The sequence below is a fragment of the Cynoglossus semilaevis genome, chromosome 20 (assembly GCF_000523025.1).
Source record: "Cynoglossus semilaevis isolate Cse_v1.0 chromosome 20, Cse_v1.0, whole genome shotgun sequence".
Lineage (NCBI taxonomy): Eukaryota > Metazoa > Chordata > Actinopteri > Pleuronectiformes > Cynoglossidae > Cynoglossus > Cynoglossus semilaevis.
Genome location: NC_024326.1, coordinates 14,486,020 through 14,508,120, shown reverse-complemented (window position 1 = coordinate 14,508,120; position 22,101 = coordinate 14,486,020). Strand labels below are relative to the sequence as shown.

Genomic DNA, 22,101 nt, shown 5'->3' with positions numbered 1-22,101 from the left:
TATTTATTCAATATATTATAATATTCGTTGTTCGCCCTCCGGCCTCTAGTCGGTGCTCTATGTTCCGCCTGTGGCCGGTGTTCCATCCTCCTTTTCCAAGATGTCGGTGTTCGGGCCAGTGGTGAAAATTCACCCCGTAGTTCTCGCTTCTATAAGCGACTCGTACGAGCGCAGGAATGAGGGAGCGATCCGTGTGATCGGGACATTGTTGGGTAAGGACGTGTTTGTGTGTCCGTGAACCGATCACAGGTGGTGGGTTAGCCGCGTTAGCTCAGATTAGCCTGTCTCTGCTAATGCACGTTGGATGTAGCCGTTAGCCGCTGTTAGCCGTTCGCAGCATCACCGTAAACAGCTGGGTGTTTGTTTGACTAATAAATGGAGTCACTGACCGTCTGTGTATATGTTATTTATGCGATATCTGTGAAAGGTTACATACGGACAGTTTATCTATTAGAGGAGGCTCAAATGTCATTATAATAAATGTATTTGGTGTCGGCGTTTAGAAAATAAATAAAAGTAGCTCGGAAGCTAAAAATGACGTAATAGACCACGTCTTTAACAAAGGTTATTATGCTAGCACCCTCCCCTCTCCCCCACAAAGAAATACTGTTAATAAAGGTTTGTTCTCTGGAAATGTTGATATATTGGTGAATGTGTACGATAATGGCGTAGAAATGATTTCACTTCGATTTTTTTCAGGTACTGTTGACAAACACTCCATCGAAGTGACCAACTGCTTCTCTGTCCCACACAACGAGTCTGAGGATGAGGTGGGTGGATTCACTACGTCACAGCTTTGAATTGAACTTTTAAAAAAAAGAAACTGTTGAATAAGTCACTGAATATATTGAATATATATATGTGTGTGTCTGATCTGATGACAGGTGGCTGTGGACATGGAGTTTGCTAAGAACATGTACGAGCTCCACAAGAGGGTCTCCCCCACTGAGGTCATCATTGGCTGGTGCGTTACTGCAGGACTGTTGACATTTTGCACCACTTTGGTTTTTTTTGTCAGTAGAATTTCTCTGACCTCCAGTGTGACCTTTACTTCCAGGTACGCCACAGGCTTTGACATCACAGAACATTCAGTGCTCATCCATGAATACTACAGTCGTGAGGCCACCAACCCCATTCACCTGACTGTGGACACAGCACTGCAGAGCGGCAAGATGAACATCCGTGCCTATGTCAGGTTGGTTGATTGGTTCGGCCTTCACTCTGTGTGACAAGGTTGACTGTTAAAGAGCAGAAGAAGAAATGAAAACTCAGCCAACAGACTGGATGGTAGAATTGAGCTTGTAGCTTCCTTGCTGCTGATTGCCTTGATTTGACGGCGGTTGGCAAAATAACCAGGATTTTTTACAGAAGAACACTTGAATTTATCAGTTGAAACTATGATCTCGTCACTAATATTTTTAGCTAAAATCATAAATGTCAGAGTTAGCCTCTGTTATTCTGAAGGTAAAATTTGTGAGATCTGCTGCTGATGTAGAGCTGATTCCTCTCACTTTGTCAAGTTTGAATTTGGACAGTTGATGTCTATATCAGTCATGTGGTCTGTGACCAGAGTGTGTGTGTATATCTCGTTGGCTTCCACACAGTGCACAGATGGGTGTTCCAGGGAAGACGGTCGGTGTGATGTTCACTCCACTCACTGTTAAGTACATCTACTACGACACAGAGAGGATAGGAGTTGACCTCCTACAGAGGACACGCTTGGCCACCGGTCGCACCAAAGGACTGGCCTCAGACCTGTGCCAGGTCGGAGGAGCCGCAGCCAGGATGCAGGACATGTTGACCACAGTCCTGGCCTACGTGGAGGACGTTCTGGTGAGAACTGAAACTCTTCTTACGGACAGTTTTCAGCCAGACTTCTGGGGATTTTGTCCGTCAGATATTATACCACAGGTGAGTGACGCAGCCCGTTTGTGTTTTCTCAGTCTGGTAAGGTGACGGCAGACAACAGCGTGGGCCGCTTCCTGATGGACCTGGTCAACAAGGTGCCCACCATCTCAGCGGAGGACTTTGAGAACATGCTCAACTCCAACATCAACGTGAGTGCAGTGAACGTCGCTGCGATAACAAACTGGTCAGACCAGGATAGGAAACAAACACCGCGGTATTTTCATCATCCATTTTCTTTTTGTATACAGGACCTACTGATGGTGACCTACCTGTCCAATCTGACCCAAGCACAGATCGCTCTGAACGAGAAGCTGGTGCTGCTCTAAGATCTGTTGAAAGTCCTTCGTATTTAATTTTTGTACACCTTGATTTTGACTGAGATGCAGAATAAAGATGTGAAACAGTCAAGAGCGCTCACTCCTGTTCTGTTCCAGACATGGCCCTGGATAACGCTGTTATTATAATCACCTGTTCGTTAACCCGTTTACCTCGGTGTATATGACTAACGAGCTTCACAGGAAGTGTTGTTTGGTTAATGTAATATCACTGCTGCTGAAGGAATGATCCTGAACCGCGTGTGTGACAGAAAAGAGTCTGAGTCGACGCTGATTAGGTTAGGTATGAACACTGTGTGTGTGTGTGTGAGAGAGGAGGGAAGTGGGTTGAAAAAAAAGTGTTTTTTTGTTGTAAAAAACATCTGTCCAGTTTTCATCAAGGACGTTTTACCAATAATAATATTGAGCTGAACCACTGACATCAGTAGTACATGCAGTACTGCAGTAGTACTGCAGTACTGCATGTTGACTGTCTGAAACTGTTCCTGTAACCTCTGTGCTTCTACCCACCGTCAGGAAGAAGTGCAGATGCTGGAGTGTGAAGTTTTATTACCTCTGCAGTGGAAGGTTATTTTTAGCGGTGGTTCTGTCTGAGCAGCAGAGCTCAAGAAGTCAAGAGCAGGGTTTTTAGGAATTAGGGACGACTGGAGATTAGAGCCCAAGGAAAGATATTCCAAGATTGATTTTTTTTAACTTATTTTTTTACTGAGGAATTAGTTCTGTCCACGGTTGAAGAACATTTTAGAACTGAGTCTGTCCACGGTTGAAGAACATTTTAGAACCGAGTCTCATCAACTGACATTGTCTTTTAGTGTTTATTTGACAATACATCACAGCTGATTGTTGCTTAAAACACTTTATTTTTTGGAGCATCACAGCTGATTGTTGCTTAAAACACTTTTTTTGGAGCATTTTTCATTCATTTACTGCAAACAAGAGCTGCTTTATTATCATCTTAAATTACACACGAGTCAACAAAATAAATCACATTTCTTTGGATTTGTTTTTTTTTTTTTTTAACATCGGACGGCTCACTTTTTAGAAAATAAATAGACATTCTGATTAGGGACAGCAGTGAGTCAGTTGTCATGCCAGGCCTGAGATACATGTGAAGCTCATTAGTGCAAAGAGAGGGCAGAGAAAGTCACACGGTTTAAAGTCACACCAACCGACGGTACATAAGAACTGGGACGAAGTCACTGCCGTGGACAGACACCATCAACTCTTCATGAAAACTTGAAGATGAGGTAAAAGCATTTTTACGTTTGTTTATATCGTTTTGTGACTAAAAACGCCCCCTGGTGGCTGACTGTCAACACTACGTCCACTTCTTATATACAGACTCTAGCTGTCAGATAAAAAAAAGCTCCACACTGATTAGTTTCTTATAGCTCCATGGCTGCAGTAGTCTCTCTCTCTCTCTCTCTCCTCACGATTTACTCTCCGACTCCGGGACTTTTTCATTTTTCTTCTTCGGACTCAACATCTTCTCCAAAGTTGCGTATCCCTGGACGGCGCGCTCGTACACGGAATCTCCCGCGGACCTGGCGATGGAGGCGGCCCGCTCCGGGTAATACAGAGAGGCGCTCAGGGTCATCAGAGCACCCGGGTACAGGAGCTTCTTCAGCCGGGAGCCTCTGGCCAGCAGCAGCCCCAAAACACCGGTGAAGCCGATGACTCCTGCCCGGGGATAGAAGTCCTTAGGCGGGTTCTTCAGGTACACGTAGGTGTCGTTCCCGCACTGAAGGACTTTGTGAACTTTTGGTTGAATTTTGCCATAAGTTTCCTGACACCAGCCGGTGTACGGCTCCGCTAACTTCCGCATGGTGGCGACACTCTTCTCCAGTTCCCCCGTGTCGCGCTCCTCGGCGCCGGGCGAGGGTTGAGGCGGAGCGGTGTAGAGGGACAGTTCATCCAGGGGCAGCAGCGTCGGTGGAGCCGGGGGCTCCTTCTGACCGTCGGTGGTAGAGGCTAGGACGGTGAAGGGAAACAGACCCAGGACTCCCCGCATAACACGACCGTTCACCTTCAACATTATCCCTGTCGGCCATGCGATGTACGGTGGCCGAGAAGGAACATGACGGTCGAAGTCACTTCGCCGGTTTACAGCGTAAACGCCACACTTTAAAGTCGAAATAATGTATATATGTGTCTATATGTGTCCATAAACTACACTAACAATGAAATTGTGATAAATTATAATCTCATTTTATCTTGTAAAAGTTATTGTCATTATTTTTTTTAAATGTCAAAAAGTGGCACAATGTCCGTAAACGTCACAAACACGACGAGAAAACGTTTATTTTCTTTCGTAAACACATTGACTTTAACGATACAAGTTCCCTGTCGTCACTTTTACTGCATTTCTTTTACTTTGATCTAAACTTCATCGCGGTTTCGTTGACAATTAACATCTACTCGTGTGTCAGGTGAACATTTCAATCGGAGTTACTTTGGTTTTTGAAGAGAAGGTAACGCAAACTTTAACATTTTCGGTACTGAGTTATAACTCAATAATCATCCATTTAATACCTGGAATTCGAGGTACAATCTTGAATTTCGGCTTCAGTTCTTCTATATATATCGTATATCGTTTATAAACTACGGTACGATGCAAATCATATTTTTCATTTTATCCCATAAAATGTCCTTTAATCGTAGTAAAATATTCACACGTCCAAACTGTACAAATGCGATATTTATTTCTATATTTTTAGATTTATCATTTCATTAAAGAGGTCGGAGTAAGTAGAGCGCTTCCGGTGACGTCACATGTTGCTATGGCAGCCCGACAGCTTTGTGGTGTCCAGGGAAACGGAGTTTGTCAACAGGAATCGTCCAGACGTTAAATGTCTCGCTGTTCCAGCAGTTTTTTGCTAAAGTATTTTAAAGTTAAATTCTGATTTTTTTTTTCTGTGTTAAACTTTAAAAAAAAAGTTTATTTCCCGTCAGAATGGACAGTCTGGGAGCGTCATCGGCCCAGAGTCTGCAGGCCCTGGCTGAACCAGGAGGACGAGGAGGACAGCGACGAGGACGTCAAGGTAAATAGCTGTAGACTGGGTCGTGACGTCACGTCACGTTTAATGTCTTTATGTCACGTTTATGTCTCTTGTTTCTGATGTTAACGTTTTAGAACAGGTCCTCTGCAGAACAGCTCTGTCCAGGTCACATCGGCCCGTCGACCACGAAGGATAGAGAAGGTAGAAACCACCACATTCTACGAAGTCCTTAAAGGGACATGGAAGGGAATAAATCAATGTTTCGACCCCCCCTCACCCCCATGTCCCATTATTGGCTTCGTAACAATCACTGTAACCCCGTACTCAGATATTTTCACGTACTTCCGTTCACGTTACTTTTCAGTAAAAGATTCCTACGTGAAGAAGAGCAGCAAAGATATCTGGAGTAAGGAAGAAGTAGCCGAGGGCTGTCACTATGACGACCTGAACGACCCCCGACCACAGCCTGAGTGAGACTGAAACACACACAGTCAAACACACACAGTCAAACACACACCTGCAACAACATGTCATGTATTTAGAATGGGGGGAAAATCTGTCAAATATTTTTCTGATACATTTTAGTCACAATCAAAAAATAGAGCTGTTTTAGGAATTACTAAAATAAATAATAAAAATTACTAAATTTTTTTTTTAAATAATTGAATGTGTTTATTTGTCCGTGTCCAGGTATGAAATCATCCTGAAGCAGAGTGTGGGGACGGAGGATCTGTTCCTGGGTTTGAGTGGGAAGAATCCGTCCTCCATGTGCTGTGAAGCCATGCTGGTACTGATGACTACAATATCTATGATGTTTACACCACTAAAAAAATATATATATATCCTGCTTAAATTACTGCATAAATAATAATAATAATAAAAAGGGAGATAAAATACAAGGGAAGAACTTCCTCCTCCAGAAACCGACGTCATTCAAGTATTTTAAAGTGCAGAAACGTGTTACTCTCTCAGTGAAATGCTGACTTTTCTGCAGGTGAAAATCAAACTGCCGGACACCAAAGCATCAGACGTGGTCTTGGATGTAAAAGAGAAGTTCCTTGATCTGCGGACGCCCAAACAGTAAGCTGTGAAAACGATCCCGTCCCTGCAGCCAGGGCTGATTCAGCACTTCAGAAAGAGAGAACGCCATCCTTTAAATCAGCATCTTACTGGACCTCCTGACCAGAGCCTTGATTGCTGTTCCACTTCTCTCTCTCTCTCTCTCTCTCTCTCTCCAGTAAACTGGGTCTTCATCTTCCACATCCTGTCCACAGCCATGAGGCCAGAGCCAAGCTCTTCAGTGAGCAGCAGGAGCTGCAGGTGACGCTGTTGCTCATACACCCCATGGATCTGATCAACATGCAGTGAAGAAGAAAGAAAAAAAAAAGGGGTCAAATACTAAATACTCTTATGAAACAAATACTATGTTGTTTTTAATGTCAGATTTCATGTTTTTTATGAGTAAATACTTCTGTGTATTATATGATCGACTCAAAACATTAAAGGTTTTTTTATTCAATAATATTATTGCTGCTTTTAAAAATCTTCACTGTGTTACACTCATATGAACAGAGAAACATGACGTGTTGTTTTAATTCTTGTGGTCATCTATCGTCCTTTCCAACCTGCAGTATGTAGACCTCTAGTGGAAACCAAGGGCATTGCAGGGGATGGGTGAAACGTTTACCGGTATATATTTTATACTTTCATGTTTAATTATGTCAGGGCTTGTTTCTTGAAACACAAGAAACATGAACACGAGCAGAAAAGGAAAATTAAATAGTTAAGTAAAATATTATTTTCAAATAAAGGCTGTAAAGTTGACACAAGTACATTGAAAATTATTTTTATTTCATAATATGTTGTTAATACGGCGCCCCTACAGGGACATGGAAATAAAAGCAAACACTTCTGGTGCTTACCTGTGAGTTTCAGGTGCGCACCAGAAATGTTTTTAATTGAAATGTTTCAACTTAAGGACGCATCTATTCGTCCATGGGGATCACACACACACAAAAAACCAAAAACAATAATTTGGGGTCCAGACGTGTTCCGGTGTCGCCCCCGTGAACACCAGCGGGCATCTGTGGAGCATTCCTGGGTGTGCAGTGGGTGCCACACCCCCGAGCACCGTTACCGCAGCAGCAGAACAGTGGTGTTAGTGGTGGCGTGATCATGTGACGCTCGCATTTACGACACAACAATACAACACCGCCACGGTCTGCGTCCACGCTCTCTGTCTTCTTTCTCTTTCCTCCCCATCACTTTCCTCACGCCTCGCCTCCCGATTCGTTATGGCGGATGGCGAGAGGTCTCCGTTGCTGTCAGACCTGGGAGATGCAGGCAGCGGTAACGGAGGAGGAGGCGGCGGCGGCGGCGTGTCTCCCGGTGCAGCGCCTTACGGTGTTCCAAACAAACCACAGAGTAAGTGTCAATGGAGCTGCTAGCCACGGTTAGCCACTGTTAGCCCTATTTAGCCTAGCCGCTAACAGATGTTAGCTTTTCTGACAGAGCAGAATGACAGTCAGCGGCTGCTCTTGTTAAGCGGCTGTCGCTCCGTTATGTCTGCTCAGAGTTCGTGTAGCTTGTGACATTATCTTTCTAAGCAAACATTGTTTAATGATAAAATTGTTTTTCTTTATGTATAATATTGCAACCGTACCTCGAAAGTGTGCTAACGAGCTATGTAGCTCATTTAGCATCTGTAGGCTTTTAAACTAAGCTTAACTTGACAGCGTCGTTCATTTTTTTTTTTTTTTACATTATTAGGTTCAGAATGTACGGCATATTTAGAAACTATAACCACTTTGCCCAGGAGCCCAGCTCAGGCCAGTGTTATTAGCATCACTTAGCATCTGAGAAACATCTGTTGAGACTGACAGGTTGTAAAGCCATTACTGGAGCTGATGGACGGCACAGTTGTGACCAATGGCAGCTCACGCAGGGAGGAACTGTGTCTGTATAAAAACTAGAAAAAAACAAACAAACCTGAGATTAGGGTTGTAATTATTTATATTATTATATTTTTTGCTCTGGGATATTTCATCGTCGATGCTCAAAGCCTTAATTCTTACTCATGTCATGTGCTGCTAATGCAGGACTGAACCTGATACAGTGACTGGCTGTTTTTTTTGTTCATACTCTAAGTGGTAAAGATGCTGATTTGCATTTCTTTGTAAAATTAGAAAAGGATTTGAATGTTTATTATTCTATGTATCATACAGAAAGACTACACCCTTCTTCATCAGAACTTGTATAAATTATTGGTTGGACTAGAAAGATACTTTAACCTAAGTTTAGAAAAAGTGTCCGTAATGTCATGAGTGAAAAATGTTTTTATTAGTAACATGTTTAGAGCCACATGTCTCTGACAATATCTACATTGTTCCAAGACAGTTTAAATGGGCCTTTAAAATAAATATTTGGGCCACGCTCTAATTCCAAGTGGTTACCAAAGTAGGGGTTGAGTCCCACTTGGGGGGGGTGACGTTATTATTTCCTTTAGTTTTGCTACAGTGACTGTTTCCTCACAGGGTTAAAAAAACATCTATGAAAAGAATTGTCTTTCCTGCTCTGCAACAAATTGTGACTGATGACATAAATGTGATAAGCTGAACTAATGCTGCTCCGCTAAGCCGCTAGACGACTTTTCTCAAAGTGAACATGGGAAAGAACCCTGTGTTAAAATGACACATAATAATCTAACGTCACAGACCTGCAGGAACGGCAACATTTGTTATAAATTAGTTGATAGATTTACAACAGTCGCAGATTAAATGTGTCAAAGGCAGAAACAACCGATGAAAAAAAAAAGTTATGATTCTCCACATCTCTACAGACAAAAGAGAGTTAATTTAAATATAGTGCCTGAAGTGTTCTCTCAGCAGCAGTGAAGAATTCTCAGTCTTATCGTTTCTGCTGTGAGGACAGTTATTTTATTTGGCGGTGGATCAACAGTAAGTGACCGAGTGTCAAAGGCTGACACTGAGCTGAGTGTGGTCCACTGCAACACTGTCTGTGAGCTGCACAGACAACTGGCTACTGTTTATGACATGTATCTGATGTGTTTTCTACTCCGTCCACATGATAAGATAATCACTGATAACATAATCAGTTATAGAAGCTTTTTTTTCTTTTCTATTTCACTGACAAGCCACCGCCTGAGCAGAAAAGTTAGCCGAACTAAGTTAGCTAAAATGGCTACAGTTTGAGCCAAAATATTCACTAAATTGAAAAAAAAATACTTTACAAAAAAAAGATAAATTGAATAAAAAATACTTTACAAAAAATAGACAAAAAATGATAAAAAAAAACAAAGATATCATAAATAAAGTTTCAGTATAGAAAGTTGTTTTTCCTCTTGCCTCAACATTTAAAAACCACAGTGACACTATGTTGTTTTGACAATAGGTGAGTTTTCTCTGTAAAGAAACATTTCACCTGTTCCTTCTCCCAGTCACACATCTTAACATTCCCGAGGAGTTTTCTACTTAAGTTTCCTCTCATTTGTACTCGACTCGAAATCGTATTAGCCTGTTTGTCGTTACCTACGATTTCACATGTCATGGGAACTGAGTGGAATCCTGTGACTCGTGTTTCCGTCTTAAACAATCCCTCATCTGTGACGACGGCTGCTGCTGCTGCTGTTTTATTATTCGTCCTTCTTCCCCCACCTCTGTGCAGGCTTCCCTCCTTTCCCCAGCCCCACTCAGCCCTCCGTGCTCCTCGGGGAGGATCCTCCGCCCTACTCGCCGCTCACCTCCCCGGAGAGCGGCAGCGCCCCAGTCATCAACTGCAGGGTGTGTCAGAGTCTGATCTCTGTGGAGGGAAAGATCCACCAACACGTGGTGAAGTGTGGAGTCTGCAACGAAGCCACGGTGGGTTCCTGCAGGAATCGGTTCCATCTCGGTCACTGTAATCCACAGAGCTCCGAGTGAAGGAGCCCCGTAATCTCTGGAGTAGACATTCCTGGTTGTGTGTGGGCCTCCAGGTGAAATGTTTACTGGTGTGAAATTGACACAGTAGGGGGCAGTAATACAACCCACAAGATTGACATTTGCTTGTAAGACTCAAAAAAAAAACCAAAAACACAGGTCTTAGGTTGTTAACCAGGTTAGCGTGGCTTAGCCCTGGTTAAGACAATAAATTAACATCTAATACTTTAATAAGTTACCACGAGCTAACGTGCCTCATTTTAGTGATGCTAATTAGCCACATGCTAAGTGTTGTGCAGTCCAGCTGACAGGCAGCAACCAGAGTAAATGTTATAATTATTTTTGTTTTGTTTTGTTTGTTTTGACCCAGTTCACATCATGATATTATTAAATATATAAATATTAGTAACTGATTGAGAAATGTGTACTCAGCACCATCTAGAGGACAAAGAACGAAGCTACATGCTCAATGCCGACACCAACGAAATACAGCTTCAGTTGGACAGCAGTCCTCTCTGAGAGGGTCTCAGAGAGGACTGTCAACAATAATCAGACTGTTGTCTCTGTGTGTGTGTGTGACTGTGTGTGACTGTGTGTGTGTGTGACTCCCTCCACAGCCCATTAAGAACGCCCCAGCAGGGAAGAAGTACGTCCGCTGTCCCTGCAACTGTCTGCTCATCTGCAAAGTCACTTCCCAGAGGATCGCCTGTCCTCGGCCATACTGGTGAGGACGTCCTACCATCCATGTCCCTCTGTCCCTCTGTCTCCATCCCTCTGTCTGTGTCCCTGTCCCTCTGTCCCTCTGTCTGTGTCCCTCTGTCTCCTGGTACAGCTGGACTGGTGGAGATCCTCTCTCTGAGGTCCATGTCAGTAACAGGATATTCTGAGGTTCAAGATAAAGTTGAAATCTAAGTGTTTTAATGTCAGATTAACGTTAGGACAAGGATTAGGATTAGACAGTTGTATGTGTGTATCTGTGTGTGTATGTGTGTGTGTGTGTGTGGGTGTCAGAGGCAGAGGAAACAGGAGCAGTCACTCCTCAGTTAACACTCTGCTCCCAGCCCACTTTACATGCGGCGTTCATCCAGGCAGAGCAGGAAGTAGCAGCAGCCTAATGAAGAGAACCACGTCTCCATGTTCAGCATGTTTTCACTGTCCACAGGTGGCGCTGTTCTCTTGTAGTCTGCACAGATTATCAGTCAGCGCAGATGAAGATTTAAGGATTGAACTGAGACCAAAGTCGTCCCGTTAGACTTGACTAGAATTCCCGACTGTAGACAGAAGTGTTGGTGCTGAGACCAACCAGTCTGGAGTCAGTCTGCTGTGGTCTACACCCTAACCTTCTCCCTGCTCCTGTGTCTGTCCACAGTAAGAGGATCATCAACCTGGGTCCAGTTCACCCTGGTCCTGCCAGTCCAGACCCTCAGCCAGCTGGAGCACGAGTCTCCTGTGGACACTGCAGTAACACCTTCCTGGTACGGACACCACCTTCTCTGTGTTCTTCTCATTAAAGACCAGAGTCAGGACCAGAGTCATCAGTGGAGTGTGTGGGTTCTTTTCTTTTCTTTTTTTTTTAACTGACGTTAGAGCCTGACCCATGTCTGTTGTCATTACAGTGGACAGAGTTCACAGACCGGACACTGGCCAGGTGCCCACACTGCAGGAAAGTGTAAGTTTCTACTGACTTGAACCATCAGCACACACTCTATATATGTACATATATATATATATATATGTGTATATATATGTGTATATGTATATATATATATGTATGTATATATGTAGATATATATACATATATATATACACACATATACACATATATATACACACATATACAGATATATATATACACATATACACACATATATACACATATACCGTATATACACATATACGTATATATATACACACATATACACATATATATACACACATATACAGATATATATATACACATATATATACATATATACACATATACCGTATATACACATATACGTATATATATATATACATACACATGTATACACATATACACATATTTACATATACATGTACATATATATGTATATATGTAGATATATATACATATATATATATACATATACACATATATATATATACATACATATATATATATACATACACACATATACATATATATATACACATATATATATATATAGTCTGTGTGTATATATATATGTGTATACATGTGTATGTATATATGTATATATGTACATATATACATATATATATACACATATATATACACACATATACACATATATATACACACATATACACATATATATACACACATATACACATATTTACATATACATGTACATATATATGTATATATATCTACATATATACATATATACACATATACCGTATATACACATATACGTATATATATATATATATGTGTATATATATGTATATATATCTACATATATACATATATACACATATATATACACACATATATACACATATACCGTATATACACATATACGTATATATATATATACATATACACATATATATACACACATATATACACATATACCGTATATACACATATACGTATATATATATATACATACATATATACACATATACCGTATATACACATATACGTATATATATATATATAAAAACATTAGACACATTTGCATAGTTTTGAACCAGATATGAGAGAGTGGCCTGAATGAAACTTTAATGAGGTGTCACTGATGTTCCTGGGTGTGTGTGTGTGTATGTATGTGTGTGTGTGTGTACTGTGTACTGTGTCTCAGTGTCCCACTTTCATGCCCCACTGGAACACTTTAATGCAACGCTCTGACTCGTCATTTATTACATTTTGGCTGCTGTTCAAACGCTGGCTCACTTCCTCTTCCTGTCTTGTTTTGGGTTTTGCAGCTCCTCCATTGGTCAGCGGTATCCTCGAAGGCGGAGCCTGTGGTGTTTTCTACTCTGCCTGCTGTTTAGCATTTCCACCGCCGGTTTGATGGTGAGTTGACGCCACCACACTGTGGTCCTCCTAGAGATGGGTCAGAGGTCAGAGGTCAGAGGTAGAGGTGTGTCACCTGGTGGAGCAGGAGCTGATCAGAAACAAACACCTCCCCCTGCTGGTGACTGCTGTGCCCTCTGGGGTGTTTGTCATTCTTTGCGTCAGCGTGCGTCAGCTGTGACATCACAGCCCCCCCCTTAACCTCCCCCCCCTCCCACTGAGGAACAGGGGTCTTTTTGCTACTGTTATATCTGTGACCTGAAAAAGATGGTCAGGCTTTAACCACAAACTCTTTTATCCACTTGTTTCTTTTATCTTTTATGTCAAAGTTCTAATTAAATGGTTATAAAAGTAGTTCAGCAATCACACTGTAAATAGTGTTTTTTTATCCAAAGAGCAAAGGGAATAAATGAGGAGAGGAGCAGTTTAAAAATAAGCTCGGAGGCGATGATATATAAAAAAAAAAATTTTTTAAAAAGCACGGTCGAGTCGTTCTGCTTTATGAACAGCAGAGGGCGCAAGTAGAACACAAAACGGGAAACCTGTGCGTATCAGGTCGCGCGGACAACGAAGTGGAAACAACGCGGGTTCGATTAGAAACACGGAGTCAGAGTGGAGAATTGTTTTTTTTTTTTTTTTTCTTTTTTTCTTTTCTTTTTGACAGATTTCTATCAGACGTCAAACGAGGCGAGGACGGCGGCTAATTAAAGATCAAAGAGAATAAACGGCGGCGGTTGTTTTTACAGAGGAGGAGAGAAATCGATGACACAATCGATGAAAATCAGTCTGATGGAGGAGGGAAAAAAAACAAACCTCTGGCTGCTGAGTTTATTTATGAAAATCCAAAATGTTCTGAACTAAAACTAAGAAGAAAATCATGAAAAGAATGAGATTAAAAAACAAACTAAAACACCAGTTTTACCAGCTCTACTGCTGCTGCTGTGGCTGCAAAAACCACGTTTCTTATGACAAAAAACTAAAAACAAAACACCTTCTGAACTCCCTCCTCTCTCTCCTGAAATCACTGAAATATTATTCTATTTAATTTTTTTTTTCTCCATTTCTTTTACATTCAGACTCTTTCAAATCAACTCAACTCTCAGTTCCATATTGGACGTTTTATTTTTTTTTGTTTTTTTGATCCCGTGGATGCTGTGAAAGTCACTCCTTCCATCTTCATTAGATCATTTTCTTCAGACTCTCCTCACAGCTGACTCTCCACTGTTTGATGTTAAAACAAGCTCTCTGATGGAAACTCACGCAGCTCGTGTCACCGTACGTTACTGCAGCCCCTGCAGGTACTGCAGGTACTGCAGTACTTTACCTCCTCATCTTATTGAAGGCCCGTCGTGTTAGAGGAAACGCGGTTTTGGGACTGGGACCAGGCCCAGGGACACACTGGCATGGAGTGGATTCAAGCTTTTTTTTTTTAAAGGGACACACACACACACAGTTTTACATGATATTTACTGCAGCACTTAATGCCTCTGTGCCTGCGCAGTCGAGGTGTGTGTTGTCAAGAATCTGTCGACACGACATGTATCACAATACGATATATTGCGAGGTACTGTGATACGACAGGCACGATGACATGTTGAGTTGTTTTTTTTTATTGTAGCAAAACTTTCAGCATCGTAAACACAAACTGATTTAATTCTTCATCTGATTTGACCTCAGGTTTTTGCTCCTCCTTCCAGTAAACAGTCGTTTTCATTCACTGACTGATTCACTCAGCAGTCGTTAGAAATCAGAACCATTTGATGTTCACTCTGTTTTTTTGTTTTTTATTTCACAGTTTTGTTAGCGTTAGCGCCAGTTGATTAGTCGTCCTGACTTCAGGCTGTGTTTGTCAGAGACGCCGTCTCCGTCCTCAAACCTCCCCGTCTCTCTCTGTGTCTCATGTCTCCTCAGGCGGGAACGTGGGTGAAGGCTCAGACCTACCAGGGGATCTACGCCTCCTGGGCCGTGCTGCTGCTGCTGGTTCTGGTCACCTTGGCTCGGGCCTTTTACTGGGCCTGCATGAGGGTCAGTCAGCCCCTCAAGAACTTCACATAGAGACCCCCCCCCTCCTCCTCCTCCTCCTCCTCCACCTCCTCTTCTCTGCTGCACCCCCTTCTCAACCCGACAGGCAGGAGGAGGAAAAAACTAAATCTGAAGAAAAAAAAAAACTCTGAATATTTATTTAAATTGGTCTTAAAACGTTTTCCTCCTCCTGATCTTCTCCTTTTAGTCAGTTGTGTTTCTAAAACTGGACGGCGGTGGCTGCGACCGCTCTGTATTTACTAGTAAATATGACGACGATGATGATGATGATGATGATGATGATGATACATATAGCCTAACGTACTGTCGGTCTGTTCTAAACTCGTGGCCAGTGTGGGCTCCATTTTAACATTCAACACTTTATTACATCATCTCACATCCCACCTGGGCTGCTGCCCACCTGGGCTGCACCCCACCTGGGCTGTACCCCACCTGGGCTGCTCCCCACCTGGGTTGCTCCCCACCTGGGCTGCACCCCACCTGGGCTGCTCCCCACCTGGGTTGCTCCCCACCTGGGCTGCTGCCCACCTGGGCTGCTCCCCACCTGGGTTCCGTTCTGTTGCTGTTCTGAGGTCTGACCCGTACTTCCTACATCCCGTCTGTGCAAAGATCCGATCCATGTTTTTCCGCGATCCAGATATATTTGTTAACAAAGGGTCCTCGTGATTGGTTGTTCTCACCTGGACTTGATGAAAAAAGTCGTTACGTTAGAACGAGGACTTTTTACTTCAAAGTGACGACTTTAGCCAAACTAAAGTCTGAGGGAATTGAACCGTCGATCCCGTTGAACGTGATGTTCTGAGTTCAGTTTCCAGGTGATCAAATCCTGGCTGCAGTACCGCTGTTGGCCTGAACAGAGTCTGTGTGTTGACACCAGCGCAGAGCTCCTGCTGCCGTTGTGCCGTTCAGCGAGTGTCCGCAGAGACGCCTGGATGTGGGAAGTACAACGTGGTCGGACGTAGACGTGAATCTCGCTCTAGTTTTTTCCGGACTCGCTCTCAGCTCCCTTTAGCGTTAGCATTATTTTTCAACTGAGACGCTAATTATTTTCCGAAACACAATGAAGTCAGTCGCTCGCAAAGAAAGAAAGACGGAACAATCGGAGGTCGCTGCAGACGACGGCAGCGACGGCGTGAATCAGAGGATGAAGTCGGTGAAGCAGAACGTGAAGGTTGGCTGTGATGTCTCTGAACTCTCTGTTTATGATGAATTATCCCCTGGGAGACACTTTGATCCAAAGCAGCTCGAAAGCCTTAAGAAAACGGAGGTGTGATAGAAGGATTTAACACACACACACACACACACACACACGTGGACCGGGCTACATGAATTCATACAGCGCACATCAAAAAGCTGATTCTGTTTATAGACTGGCAACAGCTCAGAGAACCAGCCTCCGTCTTCAAAGCTGCTCCTCGTTCTCTCTCCACGGTTCAGAGAAAGAGGAGGAAAAAAAAAAAGTTCCAAACAGTCCTAGAACCGTTTCTTACATTTGTACTTTTCATCAAAGCGCAGACACAGACTGATGTCGACTCACGTTTCTGGACCACAAACGCTTTAGACTGAGGGACGCCACGGTGGTGGAGTGGATTGAGACGGGGGCGGGAGGGGCTAGGGTTCGAATCCAAGCGGGAACCATTGCTTGCACCAGTAGACCACAAAAGGGATTTTTGTTTTTTAAATTTAAGAACTGGACTAAAATACACTTGAAATTTGTCCAAAGAAATCCTTCAAAAGTTTTTTAAAGATTCTTCGGAAGAATCTCTCGACCTGGAAACGTCTCCTGGTTTCCTGCTGTGATTCTTTGAAATTTAACCAAATTTCAATGAAATTTTTTTTTTGCAGAAATTGCAGAAAAACAAACGAGACTTGTACTGATTTCTCTAGTTCTGTCGAACCTTGGAGTTCTGGGATCGTAGCTCGTCACGTTTTACCAACGTTGGTTCGATTGTCAAACAGTCGTCAGACTTCCCCAAAATGACAGCGACAGTTTTTGTCCCGTCAACATGAGGAGCAGAGAAAAAAAACAAAAAAAACCAGTTGAGGTTTCGATTGGTTCCCCGATGAAAACCGACCTCAAATGAGTCCAACCGTTGTTGCATCTGCAGCGGCTCCAAAAACACAGCATCATCATCGGAGCTGAGCGGCGCCGTCCGATCATCTCTGAGAGAGTTGGATTATTTCAACCCTTCTTTGTTCTGTGAAACAGAACTCTTCACAACTCACGTCGATATCCAACTTTTCTTACGCCCCAAACCCTGTGAGCACGAAGAAACTTCAGTTTGGCTTTCTTGACAATTTTTATTTAAAAAAAAAAAAAGAAAAAAAAAAAGCTGCGCTGCAGTGGCTCTGGGGGGAATTCTGGGAGTAGAAAAAAAAAGAAAAATGTGTGAGCTTAGAAAAACACTTCTTTGGGCTTTGTCTGGTCTTTGATGGAAATCCTTCAGACTTCAGGACGACTAAACGTATACGTCTGAACACGACAAACCTCCAGATGTAGCGGGATTAGAACCGAGCCGCCGCACTTCTGCAGTTTGATCATTTTGATCAACGTTCACAGTGAAAAGTCGTGTTTTTGAAGCGTTGAAGACGGAGGTCGGTCCTGATGTTTCTGAGCTGACGACGGAATGTTTAGCTTCTCACTTAGCCCCATCACACACACACACACACTGACACACACACACACACACACACAGACGCGGCANTTCTCGATGTTTGTTTTTATGACGACTCTCTCTGAAGCTGTTTTTGTTTTTTTATTATTCTGATTTATTGTAAATATGTTTGTTGTTTATCTACGTTGTCGGTGACTAAGCTAACGATGTTGCACTCTGAGTTGAACACTACTGCTGTGACGCTGCAGACGGTTCTGTGGGTTTATTTATTTTTTTTTATGAAGGTTGTTGTTTTTTTTTTGTTTTTTCGCAGCTCTTTAACTGTTTCATGTGTAAGAATTGAACTCACTCTGAGGGCTGTCACTTTTTAAAGAATCAACTTTGACCAAATGTTACCCGTCGTAGGGTTCCTCACATGTTCCTGTTGCACAGGCACAGAGGCGTCAGGAAAACTAACGTCACCTAATTTTTTTTTAACATCATAAACAGTAGTAGTTCTCAGTTTGAGCTGTGCTTTTTTAGATTTTACCACAGTGAAATGATCGTTAACACTAATTACCTACATACAGTAGGCCACATGTTCGCTTTGCGCAGGCACAGAGGCGTCAGTCATGCAAATGGAAAATAATAATGTATATTGTTTTTAATGTAATGTTTTAATGTTTTAAGGATGGCATCATATAACACGTAACATTGTGATTTAGTTTTCTTTTTTTTTTATAACCGCCAATAAATGCGGTTTAAAAAGTTAAAACAGCTCTTGGGCGCCCTCTGCTGGACGTTATAGTAACAACTTGAAAGTTGTCAAACTTGGACAAAAAGTGACAGCCCTACGTACTGCTAACCTCATGAGCCTTTGGACAGAGACACGAACACGACACGTTCAACTCCAACCAAACAGAATCATCGCATTCCACACACACACACACACAGACTCAGCACCTTATACATAAGTGGGAAACACTGCGTACACCAAGTATGAGCAGATGTCGTTAGCCCCGCTCGCTACACTGAACTGAGGTCGTGGAAAGGTCGTGTTATTTATTATGCACGCTGCAAAAAGTGTCCCTCTTCAACGCTCGTGTCATTTTAGAGAAAAAAAAAAAAAACATTGTCAAATTTTTAAACCTTGGTTTCAAAACGAACGCTGTGGTCGGACAGAACCGCCATGACACAACATGACACGACCGCTTGAAGACGGGCAGTTTCTGCAGAGTCGTGTTAATGTTTCGTCAGAAGAAAGAGGAGAAAACGTCAGCCTGGCTGACTCTCTCTCTCTCTCTCTCTCTCTCTCTCTCTCTCTTTTCAGAGTTTGTTTACACACAAATAAAGACATGATGACGTGCAGAACAGACAGGAGCCGTGTGTGTGTGTGTGTGTGTGTGTGTTTGTCTCTCACTGGGAGCTGCGCTGTCGCTCATCCTGATTGGCCTATTTTTAGTCTGTAATCCGTTCAACTTTACATCAGCAACGGCTTTGTTTTGAGTCGCTGTTGTGAGTCCACTGTCAGAAAAAAAAAAAAAAAATCTGTCTGATCCAACTGCACCATCTCCCATATGTCTCTTCAAATATATGTTTTAAATAGTACTCTCAATATATATCGCAATACATCTGAACAAAACTTTACTTTGTCTACTTATATATTTATAATTCTTGACTATATGTGTATGTTTAAATATATATATATTTATATAAATATATATTTATATATATTTACATGAATATATATATATTTATGTAAATATATATATTTATATATGGACAAATATGTGTCTATGTGACAACATATAAAGAGATGTATGTGTAAATATTCACATATGCACATATATTACTACATGTGTAAATGTGTATATTAGTATATACATATATTATGTAAATATATATATGAATATATTATTTATATTAATGTAATGAATGTATTTATACTGTATATTACACATATATGTGTTAAATGTATATGTATATATGTATATATATATAAATATATACAGTATATATATATATATATTTGATATAAATATATATGTAAAACAGACATTTAGCCTTAATTGTGGGGGAGGTGATTTTCCAGGGTGAGAGTCGCTGGAACCTTTGATCCCAGTCGTCGCCCAGTCTTTGAACTCTGGTAAAACCCCACAAATCACCATCCTGCTCCTGCTGCTGCTCGTGCCGCCTCCGCCTCCTGCGCCTGCGGCTCCTGCTGCTCCTGCTGCTCCATCCACAGCCTTTGTGTCTGTGTTCTTTCAGCTGCAGCCAAATGAGTTTTCATCTGTTTTCTAATGAGCAGCTCATCACTGCAGACGAGCTCCTCTTCCTGTTTTCCTTTTTTCTTTTCCTTTTTCTTTTTTTTCCTCCTCTCTCTCTTCTTCTGGCACGTCTCGTCCCACGTCGGCTTCTTGAGTTTCATGCGGATATATTTTTTTCCTAGACACAAAGAGATGGAGGGATTAAGGGACAGTGAGCGGCTGCGTGTCTGGGCTGACGCTGCAGACGCTGTCGTAGGAGGAAGTTTGAGGAGAATAAATGTTTTTCTCGCCTACAGAGATAAACATCTGAACAAAGATGTTCTGTCCACTCACCGGCTCCCCCTACAGTCTGAGTCCGCATATACAGTCCAGATCTTAGTGATCTGTCCTTCTGGTCCTGGACGTCCTCGTCCGTCCGTCAGTTTAATCTTCACACCAGGACCGAACCCAGACCTGTGTCCGAGGGCATCACCACAGGACGATGACGGTACTGCAGATACCTGCTGTGAGACGTCCTGAGGTCTTGGACCACGAGTCTTCTCCTCAAACCCAGGCCTTCTGTCTCCAAACCAAACCGTCATAGCAGATCTCACCACCGTCTCCTCGTTTCCCTTCACCTTCACCTTCACCGTCCGTGTCACGCTGACACACAGGTCTCACGGCGCCGTCCTCGTCCTCGTCCTCGTTCTCATGACTAATATTCCTCTGCTTCTCCTCTCGTCATCTGGGACTTGACAACGATATAACGCAGGAAGGAAGGAAGGAGTAGGAGGAAAAAAAATCTCATATCCTGTAAATCTCCTCGCCGCCGTCGCCGCCGTGGCATCACGACAGCCTGGAGTGCCTCCGCGGCACCAGGTTTTTATGAGCAGTGACAGTTCCTCGAGGCTGGAGAAGAATCAGAGGTTTGACTAATCCAGTCATTAGGAGAAACGTCGTGTCTGTGCGTCGGAGATTCCCCCGACAGGCCGAGCGACGACGGTGAAATCGCAGGAACCTCGTGAATGTGTTATTTAAAGGCGTGACTTCACACACGTCTGGACCAATCGGCTCTGAATTCATTCAAGATTCTTCAAAAAAACTGACGTAAATGAATCGTGTCACAAAGACACAGCAGTTAGCACGGTCAGAGGTCAAAGGTCAGGTCGTTAATGACATCTACGACCGGAAGAGAAGGCCTAAGGCGGCCACTCACCACCAACGGTCGACAAGTGTTAGCAGCATCACAGCTAACTCCTAGCAATACAGCTAACAGCTAGGTAACAAGGAGAGGCTAAAGGTTAGCTTTAAAATGACAGTAAGAAAGTTAGAAAAATTAGCTTAGCTTAACTTAGTTTAGCCTAGCCTTAGACTAATCTAGAGTAGTGGTGACCATTCTTCTTCTGCAGCGCCCCCTTTTGGTTGTTCTTTTAGATAGGATCATTTCAAATGTGACTTCATGGAGCCCAGGAGCCTTATGTTTACCCCTCGTTTACACCAGTTGTTTGTGTGTGAACGCTGCTGACTGCCCCCCCCCCAATCTGCCCCGGGGGGGAAATAGAGCCTGGCGGTTGATGGTTACATTATTCTCTCACTTCCCTGAGGGAAAATCAAACGAGGTCTGGAGAAAAAAAACAAAAAAAATCCTGATTCAAGGACACGTCAGAGGCAGGTGTGACATCACTGAGCCGGGGTTTGTTTTTATAACCCGTGTCCAGAGGTGTCACCAGGTCTAAGCTGCTGTTTCCCACACTGTCCTGGATAATGAACATAGGGGGCGTGGCCTAAGTCCTTCATCCTTCATCCTTCTTACGGCTAACAGGATTTGACCCTAAGACCCGGAGCCTGACCCTCATCTGTTGTCCTGCTGCTGGACACTGTTGGTCAGTGTGTGTATGTGTGTGTGTGAGGGGGGGGGGGGGGGGGGGGGTACATGATGTCAGTGTGGTGTTGTTGTTAGTACACAGTCATAGTGAGTAGTGGGAGTACAGGGGAAGGGGGGGGTGAGGGGGATGACTGG

General features: G+C 42.8%; 4 protein-coding genes across 5 annotated transcripts in view; 3 read left to right on the top strand and 1 right to left on the bottom strand.

Moving 5' to 3' along the window:
* Nucleotides 1-56: 56 nt before the first annotated feature.
* eif3f (eukaryotic translation initiation factor 3, subunit F) lies at nt 57-2,316 on the top strand. The gene is made up of 7 exons (XM_008335010.3): nt 57-212; nt 700-770; nt 885-964; nt 1,058-1,195; nt 1,605-1,833; nt 1,944-2,057; nt 2,157-2,316. The coding sequence occupies exons 1-7, from the start codon at nt 101-103 to the stop codon at nt 2,232-2,234; spliced, it is 822 nt and encodes a 273-aa protein (XP_008333232.1). The 5' UTR covers nt 57-100; the 3' UTR covers nt 2,235-2,316.
* Nucleotides 2,317-3,242: 926 nt separating this feature from the next.
* Nucleotides 3,243-4,413, bottom strand: LOC103396786 (MICOS complex subunit MIC26-like). Its single transcript, XM_008335009.3, has one exon. It carries the CDS (start codon nt 4,276-4,278, stop codon nt 3,673-3,675), a length of 606 nt encoding a protein of 201 aa, XP_008333231.1. The 5' UTR covers nt 4,279-4,413; the 3' UTR covers nt 3,243-3,672.
* A 196-nt stretch (nt 4,414-4,609) lies between these two features.
* dnaaf6 (dynein axonemal assembly factor 6) lies at nt 4,610-6,619 on the top strand. The gene is given in 8 exon segments (XM_017042168.2): nt 4,610-4,714; nt 5,181-5,243; nt 5,245-5,284; nt 5,377-5,443; nt 5,607-5,712; nt 5,933-6,029; nt 6,237-6,322; nt 6,481-6,619. Coding segments are annotated over 7 exon segments (573 nt in total). The 5' UTR covers nt 4,610-4,714; nt 5,181-5,196; the 3' UTR covers nt 6,611-6,619.
* Nucleotides 6,620-7,214: 595 nt separating this feature from the next.
* pip4p1a (phosphatidylinositol-4,5-bisphosphate 4-phosphatase 1a) overlaps nt 7,215-22,101 on the top strand; it is a 17,861-nt gene continuing 2,974 nt past the window's right edge. The window contains exons 1-7 of one of the 2 annotated variants that reach the window (XR_003048724.1): nt 7,215-7,666; nt 9,926-10,119; nt 10,794-10,900; nt 11,546-11,651; nt 11,793-11,845; nt 13,108-13,198; nt 15,110-16,552. Coding sequence is in view for 1 of the 2 variants with exons in the window: in XM_008335007.3 (XP_008333229.1) it covers nt 7,537-7,666; nt 9,926-10,119; nt 10,794-10,900; nt 11,546-11,651; nt 11,793-11,845; nt 13,108-13,198; nt 15,110-15,253 (825 nt within the window). In the remaining variant the exon portion in view is untranslated. Of the gene's footprint in view, nt 7,667-9,925; nt 10,120-10,793; nt 10,901-11,545; nt 11,652-11,792; nt 11,846-13,107; nt 13,199-15,109; nt 16,964-22,101 lie in introns of those variants that run through there. The other variant, XM_008335007.3, reaches the window with a different exon arrangement.